The sequence below is a fragment of the Urocitellus parryii genome, chromosome 6, assembly GCF_045843805.1.
Source record: "Urocitellus parryii isolate mUroPar1 chromosome 6, mUroPar1.hap1, whole genome shotgun sequence".
NCBI lineage: Eukaryota > Metazoa > Chordata > Mammalia > Rodentia > Sciuridae > Urocitellus > Urocitellus parryii.
The window spans coordinates 168694636-168710811 of record NC_135536.1 but is presented as its reverse complement, the minus strand read 5'-3'; the positions used below and the strand labels follow the sequence as shown (position 1 = coordinate 168710811).

General features: G+C 38.9%; 1 protein-coding gene and 1 non-coding gene across 4 annotated transcripts in view; one reads left to right on the top strand and one right to left on the bottom strand.

Moving 5' to 3' along the window:
• The window catches only part of Shld1 (shieldin complex subunit 1), a 91659-nt gene extending 77924 nt beyond the window's left edge, over window positions 1–13735 (top strand). For all 3 annotated transcript variants that reach the window (XM_077799758.1, XM_026385828.2, XM_077799759.1), the window contains exon 3: window positions 10837–13735. In XM_077799758.1, coding sequence (XP_077655884.1) covers window positions 10837–11279 — 443 coding nt within the window. In that variant the 3' untranslated portion in view covers window positions 11280–13735. The remainder of the gene's footprint in view (window positions 1–10836) is intronic.
• Window positions 13736–15153: 1418 nt separating this feature from the next.
• Trnav-cac (transfer RNA valine (anticodon CAC)) lies at window positions 15154–15226 on the bottom strand. The gene has a single exon. It is a non-coding gene; the product is annotated as a tRNA-Val (tRNA).
• Between the last annotated feature and the right edge of the window lie 950 nt (window positions 15227–16176).

The window sequence follows — 16176 nt, the reverse complement described above, 5'->3', positions numbered from 1 at the left end:
TTTGAAATGTCTGACAATATCAGGGTTTGGCAAAGATGTGGAGAAACAGGAAAACCCAGACACTGCTGGTGGGAGTGTAATTGCTACAACCACTTTGGAGAGCAGTTTGGCAGGGTCTAGTAAAACTGAAATGTATATTCCCCTTGACTCAGTAATTCCATTTCTGGATGTATTTCCAGAGAAAGTCTTGCAAGTTTCCCAAAGAAGTATGTGTCAGGAAGCTCACTGAGGCTTTGTTTGTGATTATGAAAAATCAGAATCAACCTACGTGTCCATCAGCAAGAGAATGGATGAAAAATAATAGTATGTTTCTATATTAGAATAGCATAAAGCAGGTTTGTATCTGTCAACAATGGCTAGAAATAAAAAATTACAAAGTTGGAAGTAAAAGTTTGTGTATCAAAAGCAGGATGCAAAACTTTGCATATGGAAAGTAAAAAGCTTTAAAGTAAGATGCAAAACTTTGTATATTGAAAGTTAAATTAAAATAAGCACCATACATAAAGCAGTTCTGTATGGCTGATAGATAGATAGATAGATAGATAGATAGATAGATAGATAGATAGATAAATAGATAGATAAAAATGGACTGGAAGGAAACATTCATATCCGTGAGAGAGCAATCAACTTTAATTGAAATACTTAATGAGAAAAAGATTTGAAGCAAATGTGACATTATGTAAATTGTCAGTTTGGGGAAGTGTGAGCTTGTTAGTTCTCCATAATTTTTAGAACATTTTAATTTCTTACTGGGGAACAATATTGACCAAATTATATTGTTATATTATGTGAATATACAAATATGTAACAAAGAATCCTACCATTGTGTATGATTTAATGTGCCAGCAAAAATATGGGAAAGAAAAACATCTTAATTTCTTAAGAAAATATAAAATTTGCAAAAGTAAAATAACTTATTACTCAGACCATTGACATCACTAAATGGCCCTGGCACCTGATTTGAAGGGTCTTAACTTGCCCACACATGTCTCTGGTTTTTTCCAGCATTCATTTTATTCCTCAACAGTGTCCTCTGAGAGGACCCTATCCTCTGTACATTGCATCTGTTTGTCATTAGGATGAAGGGTAACAGCATATGCCATTTCCCTCTGGGTGATTCATCCACTTTTAGCTTTCAGATGTAAACAAGTACAGAGACTGGCTTCAAAAGCACCTGACAAAAGCATCCATCCTTTTGAAGTGTTAATTTGGATTAAATTATCTTGATATCCACAACCCTCTCTTTGTGAGTATGTGGTTTTTGTCCTTTAAAGGAACAGTTGCAAATTCTAAAAGGTGTAAGCTGTGCTTGGTAGGGTTGCTATCAGGAAAAAGCAAGCTTAAATGTATTGATGTTTGGATCATTAATTTTATGATTAGTAAGAAAGAATTTAAGGTGCCTTAGAGTGCCAATGCTGCTATTTTTGCACTGTAGAGAGTGGCAGGGTGTGGGGGGACAGATAAAACGAGAAAGAAGAAACCTTTGAGGGACAGATGGGTAGAGTGAATGGGTCCTTCATTTACTGGCAGTAACCAGGTTCTCGGACAGCAAGGGAATAGAAGAAATACCAGTTATGAAAATAAATACCACATTTAAAAACATAAAATTCATAATATATTTTATGAAAAGAGGAAAAAGAAAAGGAAGATTGTGTTGGAGTAGTAGAACAAACCCAAGATTTATCAGAAAGTAAAATCTGTACACGTTATATATTTACACATGGACTGGGATTATTCCAGCTTCAATCTCAACCCCCTGGCCCATCCCATGACATAGGATATGGGGTAAGAATGAGGCACTGTTAACCCAGCTGTATCTGCCCATCAATGTGTCACGATGCTTGTACATACGTTATGAATAATGTAATCTGGGGCCCTTGCCAGAGTGAAAGAGGGCACTATTAATAACTAATTGAGACAATAGGCATAAACCAGGAATGTCCTGGATAAACCTCCCAGAAGCCCTAGAGAGTACTGGTCACCTTAATAATAACATGCTTTCACAGTAGGGAATACCTGAAGCTGGCTGGTTATCAAAAGTGCTTGCCTGGCCTCTCTGCCTGGCACATGAGTCTTTAGAGCCTAACCTGGCTTCTCCTGTCTTGTAAGAATTCTCTGCCCTCATCAGACCATGCATATGAGGCTCTTGGACATCTTTCTCTCTACACCTTGCTTCTGGCCTTCCCCCAACTGGCATGGCTTTCCTTCCTCTGAAAATGACTCATCTTTCCATCCCAGTATTACCTGTTCATCCTGGACATTAGCAGCCATCACTGGGCCAAACTCTGTGCCTCCAGTAGTAGATGGTCTGTAATTATTGAGTCTGAAAGACAGAGACATCTGAGCCACTTTAGAAAGCTGGGCCTCATTTCCTTGTAGGAGTGTTCTGCAGGGGCAGCTAGCAGAGGAGGACAACACAGCACTGACCACCTGGGTGTGGACATCTCATGCTTCCCTAGCAGATAAGACAACACATTTGCTATGGTTTGAATGGTTTTTGAGTTTGTCCTACAAGGGTTTGTGTGTTGAGATTCAGTTTCCTTTGTGGGTTAAAAGGGTAGAATCTAAATCCATCTGTGGTGTTTAGAGGTGAGGCCTTTAAGAGGTGATTAGGATTAGGCAAGGTCATCAGGGAAGAGCCCTCATGATTGAATACTGATGGCTTTATGAGAAGAGGGAGGGAGAACAGAAGAGAGTCACATACATGAGAGATGTTCACTGGCTCTTCTTGGCTCTTTCTGTGTGATTCCCTGAACCAACTTGGACCTCTGCCAGCAAGAAAGCCATCATCTGATGTGAGCCCCTTTAACTCCAGAACTGTGTGGTAAATAAACCTATTTCATTATACTAACGTAAAACAGACTAATACAATGATACTGCAATCTTTATCCAGGCTGCCTTAGAATGTCACCTGATTTCCAAGAGCATCAACAGAAGCCTTCAGGAAAGATAACTATGGAGCCAACTTCTTCTTAAATCACAACTGTAAAGAATGGGTAGACCAACCATTATCCAACAGAAATGTAATCTAATGTCATTTAAAAATTTCTAGGGCTAGAGATATAGCTCAGTTGGTAGAGTGCTTGCCTGGCATGCCCAAGACCCTGGGTTCGATCCCCCACACCACACACACACACACAAAAAAAAAAAAAAAAAAAAAAGAAAAAGAAAAAAATTCTAGTAGCCACATTTAAAAACATAAAATTCATTTATTTATTTAACTCAATACATCAAACATTACATCACAGTATTTTTAAATTATTGAGCTATATATTTTTTCATATTAAGTCTTTAAGATCTGATATGATTTTATACTTGCATCTCTATTCAGACTAACTGCTCTGCAAGTGCCCATTAGTAGCATGTTGTTAGTAGCTAGTGTATTGCATAGCACAGAGATGTGTATATTTTCAGATCATACTTTATTACACTGTGTGGAATTCTATCGTTTCCTATTGTTAAGTGTTTCATATTTTTCCTTATATTTTGCCAATCTTTAGGAAGTGTCCTTGAATTGTAGTTATGTTGGGAGTAGAAATTCAACTGCTCATACTTTTTCTGCTTACATGTCTCCTTTAGAATTTTGTTAACCTTAATTTCATTCACTTGCTTATTCATTCCACAAATGTATTAGTTGGGGGAGGTCTCTGGATTAATAAATATAAAATAGATAGGTCTTTGTATGCCCAAAGTCAATTATGTCTTTGAAAATGGAACTCATCAACTAAAAGGAAAAATATTTTAATGAACTGAGTATTTACCATGTACCAGGCACCCATGTTAGGCCCTCAGGATATAGCAGGTAACAAGAAACAAGAGAGTTTTTAAAAAAAAAAAAAAAAAAAAAACCTTGAATAGGGAAAAATAGAAAATCAACAAATATAAGGCAGGAAGGGGATAGCCTGATTTAGGGAAGCAAGAAAAATGCAGTTACTAGATATTATGGTAAAATATGTGTATCAAGAAATTGACCATCTTAGCCATTTTTAAACATGCCCTTTGGTGGACAGCAATGTGAACGTAATAACACTCTCCAGAGCTCTTTTCAGCTCTCAAAACTGAAACTATACCCATTAAATAACAACTCTCCATTTTCCTCCCACCTAGCCCATGGTAACCACCACTGTACTTTCTGTCTCTATGAATTGATTCCTTAAGTAACTCATCAGAGTAGAAACATGCAATATTTATCTTTTTACAGCTGGTCTGTTTCACTTAACATGATGTCCTCAATATTTATCCATGTAAGTATGCGTGGGGAGTATCTTCCTTTTTAAGGATGAATGTTATTCCATTGTATGCATATTCCAAACTTTATCATGGGAACATGATTCCTTCGACCTTTGGGCTATTATAAAAATGGGAAATGAAATTTTAAATAGTATGCTCAGAGAAGATATGATAGACTGAATTGCTCTTCACCAGTATTCTCTCCCTATAGGATAATTTTTCATGCTCATCCTTTTAAATCAGGTTTGGCCATATGACTGCATATTGATCACTGGAATGTGAATAGGGCTTCCTCATTCACTGCCTGCTTCCACGTGCTCTTTTAGCTCTGTTACATACAGTCACTGAGCAGTTAGTATGCTAACTGCTGCTCCATCAGACTGGTTTCTAGGTTAAAGGTAAGGTGAATAGGTCTATTTGTATATGTGTATTCATGTGATGTGATACATTTCTATAGGTTGTGATAAGTATTCCTTTGTTATTTCACAAATAAGCACCTGAGATTTGGTGCTTATTTGTTATACAGTATAACTTAGCCTATTATGACTGATACTGAAAATTTACTGAAAAATTCACATCTGAAAAGAAACCTAAAGGAGATAAGGGAACCAATCGTGCAAACATATGAAGAAAGCATGTTGCATGAAGAGGAACTGCAAATGCAAAGGTTCTGAAGGGGAGCTTGCTTAATGCATTCAAGGGTCAGGAAAGAAGCCAGGTTTCTCAAAGTGGAAATGCAGTCAGAGGTACGAGTGCCAGTCAGACATTCATGCAGGCTTACAGGGCTGGACTTAAGGTATCACTTAATTGTGTTCATTCTATGATTCTTTCCTCCCTAGAGTATGGAGTAGGGTAGCAGAAATAAGAGGAACAGAAAAGGGTATGAAGGAAAAGAAAGCAAAGACCAGAGCAGGCAGATGTAGTGTAGCAGAGCAGAGCCCCTGATCTGTGGGCCATAGCCCCTACTGTTGTCCAGGGCAATGTGAGGCTTCTGAAGTTTAACATCTGTCCCCAAAGATAAGTGGTGTATCAAAGTGTAATAATAAATGACTTGACTTTCAGGAAGTGCACCCCACACCCCTATTCATCTTGTTCTTATGCCCAGACTTCCTTTTAGAGCCACACAAAACCCAGGGAGCCTCCATCAGAAAAACCAAGGCATCCAGGCCTGGGAACTGGGGATTGTGCCAGGTAGCACCCTGAAATGGGTAGATTCCCATCAAGCAGCATAGAAACAGACTTAGAAGCCACATAGTCCTTCTTTTCCTGGATCCTCATGCTTCCCCAGATTTTTATATTGAGTCTTAGATTCTTTCATCTCTGTACAACCTTGAAACTACAGATCCTCCTAACAAGCTGTTGCTAGTAAAAGAAATGGGGGAAAGGATGGCTATTGGTAAAGATGTGTGGAGACAAAATTCTAAATATCAAATGTATTTAGTAGAAACTTGTTAAAGTTGAAGGCTAAAATGTTTTACAGAGATAAAATCCTGCTGTGCATTTATCAACCACAGATGTAGCCATGGAAGTTTCTCTGGAAGAATTCCCCAATTAGACATTGGGGCTTTTGAAGGCAATGACATCCCTCACAATATACAACTGTGCTAAATGATTGTCTTGAATTAGTGAATTCAAATTATCATTGGTAATTCCTAAAGCAATAAAATATTTTTTTCTTTTAAAAGAATCTCAAACATCTATATGATCTTCTCCACACTTCCAAGAGAAAATTTAACAAATGGACACTCTGGTAAATGGGTTACCTTGAAACAATGCATGCAAAGACATTGTGGTATCAAGTCTTGATGTCCTCCTTTTCTTATAGTTTTCTAAAGAAATCTTGCTCACGATGGAAAGCATGTCGAAGTAGAAAGGGAAGTTTCATCTAATTTAGGTAATGCCAATCATTGGGAATGGGGTCCTTGCTAAGAAAGAAAGAAGAAAAAGCCATCTCAAGGTCAAAGAAGGGAAGAAGACATATAATGTGAATGGGGACCAAGGGGTGTTGTGCAGCAGAGGAGGAGCAATGGCAAAGCTGCCTTGGGAGCTCAAGGCCAAGTCAGTCTGTTACAGTGCAGTAGGATTCAGCATGCACTTTCTCTCTTTCCAAAAATCTGTCCTTTGTGTCAATGTTCCTCTTCAGGGTAGGAGTAAATAGAGGTAGGGACATTATTGGCATTCTGGGGATGAACACTTCTCTGTTGTGTGGGACTGACCTGTGCACTGCAGGATGTTTATATCCTTGAGCCCCTTCACTCAATACAAAGCAGCACTTTGCAATCACTAACACCCAAACTTCCCCAGACTCTCCCTAAAGTGGTTTTCTGTCACCTTTGAGAGCCCTGAAAATTTGCAGCATACCAGCATGTAGAAAAAGATGGGATTAGAACACAGCTGGGAGGATGGACCACTGAGCAGGAACTGACCAGGTTATGGAAGATCCACCTTTTCCTAACATAAAGGAATCAGGAAGGGATAGGTGATAAGCTTCAATTTTGGCAAAGAAACAGTGACATCGGAAAGACCACAACAGCAACATGACTAGAGAGAAGGCTTTGTAGCTGTAGTAAAGCACATTTTAAAGGAAATCAAAGACCAAAATGGACTGGAGGCACGTTGGAAAGAACTGACACAGTAAATGACTCAAACAATATGTCGTTGTTCTTTTGAAAGGGGAAGGCTGTTTCTTTGAAGATGTGTCTCATTCTGCTTGACATTTTTATGAAAAATTCAGGAGGCAGGCTAGTTTTGAGGCTTTTTTTGTAGACACTGGGTTTCAGAAGTTAAAATAAATTTAAACCTAAAAATGAAACTCTGGTGAATATTTGACATCTTGTAAATGAAAGTATGTTGACCAATTACTTACCAGGACATGCTGGGCTATTTGGAGTGTTCTGTATATGTGACTACCATGGGTGGGCAGATTTCAAGAATTCTCCAAATTCCCCAGAGTTCCTGAGGATCTCCCTGTTCTTAGACCCTTCTCAGCCCCCTTCCTCTTACCTTCCTACCTAAAGCCAGATCATCTGTGGGGAAGAAGGTGGCAAGGGACACCTATTACTGCCATGTGGACCCTAATCCTCCTTCCTTCTTGGTTCATTAATAGCAATACCATTTGTTAGGCAAGTGCTTTTTAGCCATGTCCCTAGGCTTTTTCCATTCACTTGTTTGTTTAATTTTAAAGTAGAACAGCAAAGAAGTTTTCACAATTATCCCTCCAAATTTAAAAAAATTTTGTTAAAAACAACCTCAAACTCATAGAAAATTTGCAAAAACAATACAGATAACTTTTTTGTGAATTATTTGAAAGTAAATTGCTAACCTGATATCTCTCACTCCTGATTATTCTACAAACAAGGACACTCTTGGACATAATGAAATTGAAATATCAACATCAGGAAATTAGCAGTGATACCTTCCTACCACCTAATCCACCAGCCCCATTCACAGTGCTTCAGTTGTTCCAATAAAGTACTTTATAGTAAAAGGATCCAGTTCAGAATCACCTGTTGCTTTGAGTTTTCATGTCTCTTTTTAACTCTTGCAGTCTTGGGCAGTTGCTTAGTATTTCCTTGGTTTTCATGAACTTGGCACTTCTGAAAATATAAGCTATTGCTATTTTTCTGACATCAGGTCCAGCAAGAGGCCAGTACCTGCCTCCCTCTCCTTCCATCCACCCAGGACACATCAGTTCAGCAATGGGGTTGTTGGGAGAAACAGACAGGAGAACTGGGTAGAAGCTCTGGGCCTAGCAGAGTCCAGGGAAGTTTCTTTAGCTGCTTCTTCCTCTTTCTCCTTCTCCTCTTCTTCCCTCCCTTCCTTCCATGATTGAGGAGCATACAACATGGTTTTAGGCTTTCTGGGAACCAGTGTGGTGGGCATACCATCCCTTACTAGTGAATTCTTTTAAAAACTTGGTTTCTGTCGTTGGTCACACTACCTTGTCTGGCCACTCTGAATTCTTGCTCTCCTGCCTCCAGGCTGTCTCAGGATGCTGGGAACATGGTCAGCTGGTAAAAGAGATGAACTCGAACCAGTTATAAGTAGTTTTTGTTTCTTTTTGCAACTTCGTCTTTGTTGGCCCTGCTCCTCTGTTTCTGTGATCTCTGATTTTTGGTTCTTTCAGGATAAGTTTGCAAGTGGCCTTCTGTTACAAGCTAATCCTTACCTTATACTGCATTTCTCCATTGAATTCACACTGTTCCAGTTAATGTCATCACATTGTTATGTATCTTTGTATATCTTGTGTTTAATTTTCAGTTTGATGTCTAGAAGTATGTCAGTCCGGATTCAAACCACATCACCAACCTTTGCTATATATTGCAGCAACTCACAATGATTAATTGCCCTAGTATTTGCTTTCTATAAATGTGTATTGGATAGATAAATGCTTGTTCATGTGTGTGTGTCTCAGGACATGTATCCACATTCTTTTTGTATAATCTACTTCTCTCAGCCTTATAATACCATAGACATTCTAGAAAAGAGAGAATTGATTTAGTAAAACTTTGCTTTGAAGGTGAGAATACTGAAGACCAGAAAGGTTGAATGTCGTGGCTAAGGCGACGTATCTAACTGTTGGCAAAACTAGGGCAAAAATCCCAAACCCTCCCTTTTCTAAAGCTCCACCCACTGCAGCAAGCACTTTCCTTTATCATTAATTAATGCAAATATTTTAATCATAGCTGTTAATTAAGTTAGCAGAAGCAGGGAACTTTCAAAGCTAATGATTTATGAAAGCTTTTATCCGTGTACAAAAGGGAAAACATATTGATTCAAAGTATAAAATGTTATAGAATAAAACAGATATATAAGGAATTCTACAAACTAAATAATTCAGATTAATTATTTGTACAAATCTTTTCTTGAACTCATTAATAGGAAAGAAAGCCCTGTGTTTCAAAATACCTAAGAGATCCCTATATCAAGAATCCGAGTGGTCTGAGAGGTTCAGAAAGGACTAGGATTTGGCTTCAGTTCTGATTTCTTATTGTCTGTGGTTAAATGACTCAGTTTATTTTTTACTCTGCCTTTGAAAACACATGAAGGTGGTGATTTTAATTTAGAAATAGTTTGTAGAATTATTATAGGACATCAAGAAAGAAAATATCTGAATTTGTGTAAATGCTAAGAACTGTTTAATCAGGTGGCTTCACAGTGTTTGTGCCATAGGGACCTTTAGTGTCTGCTGAAGCCTATCAACCCTTTCACAGAATAATATTTTTAAATATATAAAGTAAAATACTGAATATAGAATTACTAAGAAAAAAAACACTGGAGTATTTTTAAAACAAATATATGCTATTGTAATGAATGTATGCTTTTTAGTTAATGCATAAACCATAAAATCTAGTATCAGGTATAATAACTTTGATAATTTCTTTCTTCTTTTTTTCTTTCTAAAAATGCTTTAATACTTCCATTTTTTTAAACTGGTGTATTACAGTTGTACATAGTGGTGGAATTGGTTGCTACACATTTATACATGCACACGATATAAGAATATAATTTGGCCAATATTATTTCCCAGTATTTTCCTTTTCATTCCCTCCTCCCTCTCCCTGATCCCTTTCTATGAAATCCACTCTGCCATTCCCCCACATACTTTCTTTTCCTTTTTTCTCTCTAGCTTCCGCATATGAGAGAAAACATATGACCCTTGATCTTCTGAGTTTGGCTTATTTCGCTATATAATGGTTTCTAGTTCCATCCATTTTCCTGCAAATGACATAATTTCAATTTTCTTTATCCATTCATCCATTCATGAATGTAAAATGATAATTTCAAAGTAGTGTGTCTTGATCTTCTTAGATTGACATAGAAAAATACCATAACCAATAGTACCAGAGGCTGGAAGTCTAAGATCAGGATGCCAGCATGGTTGGTTTCTGGCAAGCACTCTTCTCCTGGCTTGCATAAGGCCACTTTCTCACTGTGTGCTCATATTGTCTTTCCCTGGTCTCTTTCTTCTTCTCTCTTCCTCCACCTCTTCCTCTTCTTATAAGTCCACCAGTACCATTGGATTAGAACCCCATCGTTAAGGATTTCATTGAATCTTAAGTACCTCCTAAAAGTCCTTTCTGAATACAATTCCATGAGGGGTTGGGGCTTCAACACATGAATTTGGTGGGAACACAAACAGTCTGTAGCATAATGATAGGCATAAATATTTCAAAGCATCTTTTACACATTACAGTGTGATATGAAAATAGCTGTGATCTCTTGGTGACAGAGCCATAATGATTGCTGTTAATATTGTGGTTTGTTGCCTACATTCATCATGGAAGGCGATGCTTAATTTTAGGTAGTGGTTAATAAAAATAAAAACGATTTTTTTCCCATCCAGATTCACAACCTCCTGCATTGCCATGCAGCAACCCCAGGTTAAGACCCTGATACAGGCAAGTAAGGTGCTCTTATGATGAGCAAGTAAGTGGCAAGGGCTGAGTCTGGTGAGAACAGATTCTGAAATCAGCTCATTCTGCCATTGCTAGTTCCCTAGGAGCAGTTGTGTGTTGAACTGAAAAAAGACATCATCTGTTCTTGGCTTACTTTCCAATATTTTTAATTGTATGCTTGATTATTGGAATGTATTTTGTCTTGCAGACAGCAGTAATCCAAATACTGAACAAAAAGACTCCTGGACTTCTGAGAACATCTGGTTTGACATTTCTATGAAAGGCCAATCAGAGACCACAGAGGAGGAGGATGAACTTCGGAAATCCCTGGATAGATTCTATGAAGTGTTTGGCCATCTGCAGCCAGTCTCTGGGAATCCACTCTCTGCATCTGTCTTCCATTGCCTGTCTCAGAAAATCACTGAACTGGGGGGCCAGGAGAGCCAAAAGTATGCCCTCCGCTGTTTCCAGATGGCCCGGGTCATCTTCAACCGGGATGGCTGCTCAGTCTTACAGAAGCATTCCAGGGACGCACACTTCTACCCACTGGGGGAAGCGAGTGCTTCTCTAGATAATGAAAAGCCAATTCCAGGACTTTCAAAAGATATTATTCATTTCCTGTTGCAGCAGAATGTGATAAAAGATCCATAACTGGTGCTGGCAGTGAGAACAGGCAGCAGCATAGGTACAGCACTGTGGCAGTGCTGTTGGTACCTCCCCCTGCCCCACCGCCCCCAACACCACCCCACCCTTGGGTCCTTTGGGGTCTGTTGACAGCTGTGTGTGCCCAGCCCGCAGCTAAAAGCTTTGCAGTTACACACTGGCACCTGCAATCTGTCCTGAAGTCAGTCAGCCCCTGTGAAGAAACCTACCTCCTATGCCACCTCCCATTCACCCTGGCCAAGGCTGACTGGCAGGGTTAGGAGTCAGAAGCCTGGCTTCCTTGCCTCAATCTATGCTCCAGAGTTCTCTCTTCCTAGGGTCAGGCCAAGACTGAGACTCTGCAAGACATCACAGCCTTGCTCTGCTTTACCCTTTTCCATCTTCTTCCTGCCATCTACCTACAGGTGTCTCTGAGAGCCTTTCCTTAATACACCTCTTATATCAGAATCCCTGGCTCAGGGTCTACCCCTGGGAGAGTCCAACCTAAGAGAACAGGCTTTAGTGGGGTAAGTTTCGTGAAGGGACAAAGCTCTATACTGAATCAAGTATAAGAATTAAACCAGGTTGTAAGATGGAGACCACATGCTTGAGATCATAAGTCCTGAAATAATATAGGGATTTAAATTTGGTGTTTTTTGGTTGTCTGTGTTTGGTATCAGGGATTGAACCTAAGGGTGCTTAACCACTGGGCCACATCCTCAGCCCTTTTTATGTCTTATTTAGAGATAGGGTCTCACTAAGTTGCTTGGGATCTCTATAAGTTACTGAGGCTGGCTTTGAACTTGTAATCCTCCTGCCTCTGCCTCCTGAGTTGCTGTGATTACTGGCGTATGCCACCCTGCCCAGCCTTTAAATATGGTTCTAAAAAGTACGCCACACTAACCTTGACTCTTCTCCAAGATCCAGAATTTCCATTTTATAATGAGGAATGTGGAAGGAAAATTTGGACCATCTAAGATAACAACTAAAATTCACAAATTTAAAAAAAAAAATTTTTGTCTCCATCCTATTGCAATGAGAAAGGTGAGAAGAAATAAACACCCACCAAAATATGTATAAGTGCAGTTATGATCTTCTAGCCTGACACCATGTGGGCTTGTGAGTTTGTGCTTGAAGAGAACAGGAATCCTTTGCCCAGGTGGAGGGTCATCCTTCCTCTTGTTATTTTTTCTTCTGCCTATCTGCCACCAGCATCCTCTGTCATCCTCTGAACAGTCCCTGCCCTCACCCTTTCCTGTCCTTGCCTCCAACACCCTGAGCTCCATTACAAACATTTGCCCAGAACGGGGCTTCACTGCCACCCTGCCCCTGTCCTCCAGGCCTGGAGCTCTTTAAATAGCCCTTGCAGGCTTACACTAGCAGATGCTCTGCTCTGCAGGTCGTGTCCTGGAGGCTGGTTTCAGACTCCGTTGGTAGAATTACATCACCTGGCACAGAGCTCTCTGGAAGTATAATTGGAAGCCTCGTACTAATCCCTGCCTTGACAGTTCTTCAAGCAAATTACCTTAACAGAAAGGTTTATATCATTTGTTTTGGGAAGCAACAAAAGCTGGCAACCTGCTACAATTGGATTTTGAGAAACTTGAGGTGAAATTTAATTGGCATAAGGCTCCAAAAAGCTTTCCAGAAAGCAGATTATGCAAATGGGGCAGCCTAAAAGTGTACATTAAAAGTGAATGTACCATCTCAGGAAGGTCTCTTGGGGACTCTTGGATGGAGAGAGGAGCCTTTTAAAGGTTCGCAATGACATACATACTCAGAGGCTTCCAGTTCAGGGAAGATCAGAGGTAAGAAACTTCCAAGTTGAAGGGCAGAGACACCAGTGGAAGCACACCTATGTTGTAGAAAATTGGAAATGAACAGGCCTTTGAGAGGAACTCAAGAAAATAAGACTCGAGCTTTTCCTTTGACAAGCATCATCTACCTCTTTCTCCTAATCAATGGGCTCCCAAATAATTGTGAAACCAGTGGGACTTATTGAAAACCTGGCAGTGGAATTTTAAGATTGCTAGCTTTATTTTTTTTAATGTGAAGCATATTAATAGATGCCCTTGAAGATTGTTGTCATTTTTAGAATTATTCAGCCACTGAAATATTTGCAATTAGTCTCCATGGCTACCAACAGAAGGAAACTGGGTTATTTTATACTGTTTTAAAGGACAAAAAAATAAAACCTAATTGAATCTCCATGTTAAGAATCAGCAGCTTCTATTTTACAGGGAGATTTTAGTATTAAAAGTGTGTGATCTTTATGACTATCAATGCTGAGGGTGCCCAGCAAGAGGTGGACTCTGAAAGCAGAGAATGTGGAAGTCTAAAAGCCAGAATCACCTTAGGGTAAAACGTCATGGGACATGTTTGCTTGCTTCTAATTATTTGTGACAGGTCAGTGTAAGATATTTGATTACCTGCAATCATGCTCCTTAATTTGATCTCCAGGAGGTTAGGATAGAATTTTCCATTTATCTCTGTAAACCTTTAATAAAGACTAACAGATAAGAATATTGAGGCTCTGGCCTTTGGCATTATTGTCTAATTCCGTCTTGCAGATAAATTCACTGACATCTTTTCATCCCACGAACATTGTGCCTGGCCTATGATATCATCTATGGCCCTTTTCAGACCTACCAGGACCTTTGTGAGGATGAATCTGCTTGCAGAAACATCAGAACTCTAAAGAAGAAAACTTCTACTGGTGTTTAAGTTTGTGTAGCATCATTCCTTTTGTTAGTCTGACTGTGTAATCAGTGCTGGGGATGGAACTCAGCTGGAGTCTCTCCCTGCTAAGCCTGCAAGCTTGCACTGAGCTACCAGACCCCCAAGTCTGTCTTTGTATTTAAGAGCATATGCAACAGGTTGTATTACCAGTAATTAGTACAAAACAGTACAGCGGTACTTTTAAAACATTTTAAAGCTTGGAAAACATTTCATTAGATGATAATTATTTGGAAAAATACATATATCACTGAACCTCTGGGTGATTTTCACAAAGTCAGCCCTACTGGGCAACCAGCATTCTACTCAGGCAACAGATCAGATTACCAGCCAGGCTCCATGGCCTGCTTCCAAGTGGAGGTTTTCATTTGGAGAACTGATAGCAGTGCTCTGACCAATTTCCTCAAACTGCTGTTAGCACACGAAATCACTTTTGGTGCCACACAGATGCTGTTTATTTAATTGTTAATTTGTTCAGTTCCATATGTTGAAAAATACAACTGCTGCATCTTACTACATCTAATCCATGCTTTTGTAGAAACTATGAAGGGTAATATGTTTTTAAATTTTTTAAAATAAACTGAATTAATCCAAAAATTAATAACATGAGGGGAGCATTTCAAATCTATAAGGAAAAGATAGTGTTTTTAGCAAATCATCTTAGAGAAATTGGTTTCCCACTTTGGGGAAGGGAGAGTAAAAAAAGACTGGATTCTCCATCTTGCTTCCCATATCAAAATGAATGCTGGATGGGTTAAAGATTTCAAAGTTAAAAAAAAATCATAAAAATCCTAGATTAAAACATGTATGTAGGGAGAGATCTGGATATCTTGGCATAGGGAAGATCTTTCTAAGAATGGAAAAGCCTAAAAATTGTACAGGAAAGATTTGCTAAAGTTGACTGCCTAAAAACATAAAATTCTACAGGCAAAAAAAAAAAAATGCTTAAAGCCATAACAAGAGCAAAACTAGGAAAAACACTTGAAATGCATATAACAGACTTTTTCTTCAACAAAAAGAATTCTTAAAAAGCATTAGAAAAAGAAGAAGAAAATGGCAAAGGATATGAACAGTTAGAAAAAACTATAGAGATGCTCCTCAATTTACACTGGATCTTTTGTGTGTGGCAGGGAGGGGGCTGTGGAAATGGGGGTACTGGGGATTGAACCCAGGGCCTTGTACATGTGAGGTAAGCACTGTACCAACTGAGCTATATCCCCATTCCTACAGTGGATCTTTTTTTTTTAGAGAAAGAGAATTTTTTAATATTTATTTTTTAGTTTTCGGTGGACACAACATCTTTATTTTATTGGTATGTGGATGGAACCCACGGCCCCCAAGCATGCCAGGTGAGTGCGCTACCGCTTGAGCCACATCCCCAGCCCCTACAGTGGATCTTAATATAGCCTGATAGGTCCATTAATTTGTAATATGCCCTGATAAATCCATTGTTAAGCTGAAAATACTGGAAGTCAGAAATGCATTTATCATACCTAACCTACTTAACAACACAGTATACTGTTGAGTACTGATTGTTTTCCCTCGTGACCACTTGGTTGGTTGGGAGCTGCGACTAACTATCTCTGTCCAGCATTTCAAGGGAGTATCATATGTTGTTGATCCTGCAAAAGACAGAAATTCTAAATTTGAAGTTTGGTTTTCAATGAATGTGTAATGGAATGTGAATTAAATACCATTTCAGTTTTGCACCATCAAAAATTTAGAAAATTGTTAAGTCAAACCATCGTAAGTTGGGGATGATCTGTGTGTATATGTATACACACACACACATGTTTAATAAATATGAAATCATGTCTAATTACACTTAACTGTAAAAAACTGAAATGTAGAAAACAATGACACACTTTGTTGTTTGTTTTGTGTCTCAATTTTAATATTTTAGAGAATAAAAGTTGAAAAGAGTCAGGAGTGATGGTACATGCCTGTAATCACACTTATAATCCAGCAACTGGGGAAGCTGAGGCAGGAAGATTGCAAGTTCAGACCAGGCTCAACAATTTAGAAAGACCCTCAGCACTTAGCAAGACCTTGTATCAAAAAAAAAAAAAAAAGAAAGAAAGAAAGAAAGAAAAAGACTGAGGAGGTAGCTCAGTGGTAATGAGCCCCTGGATTCAATCCCTAATACTGGTAAAAATTAATACATAAATTT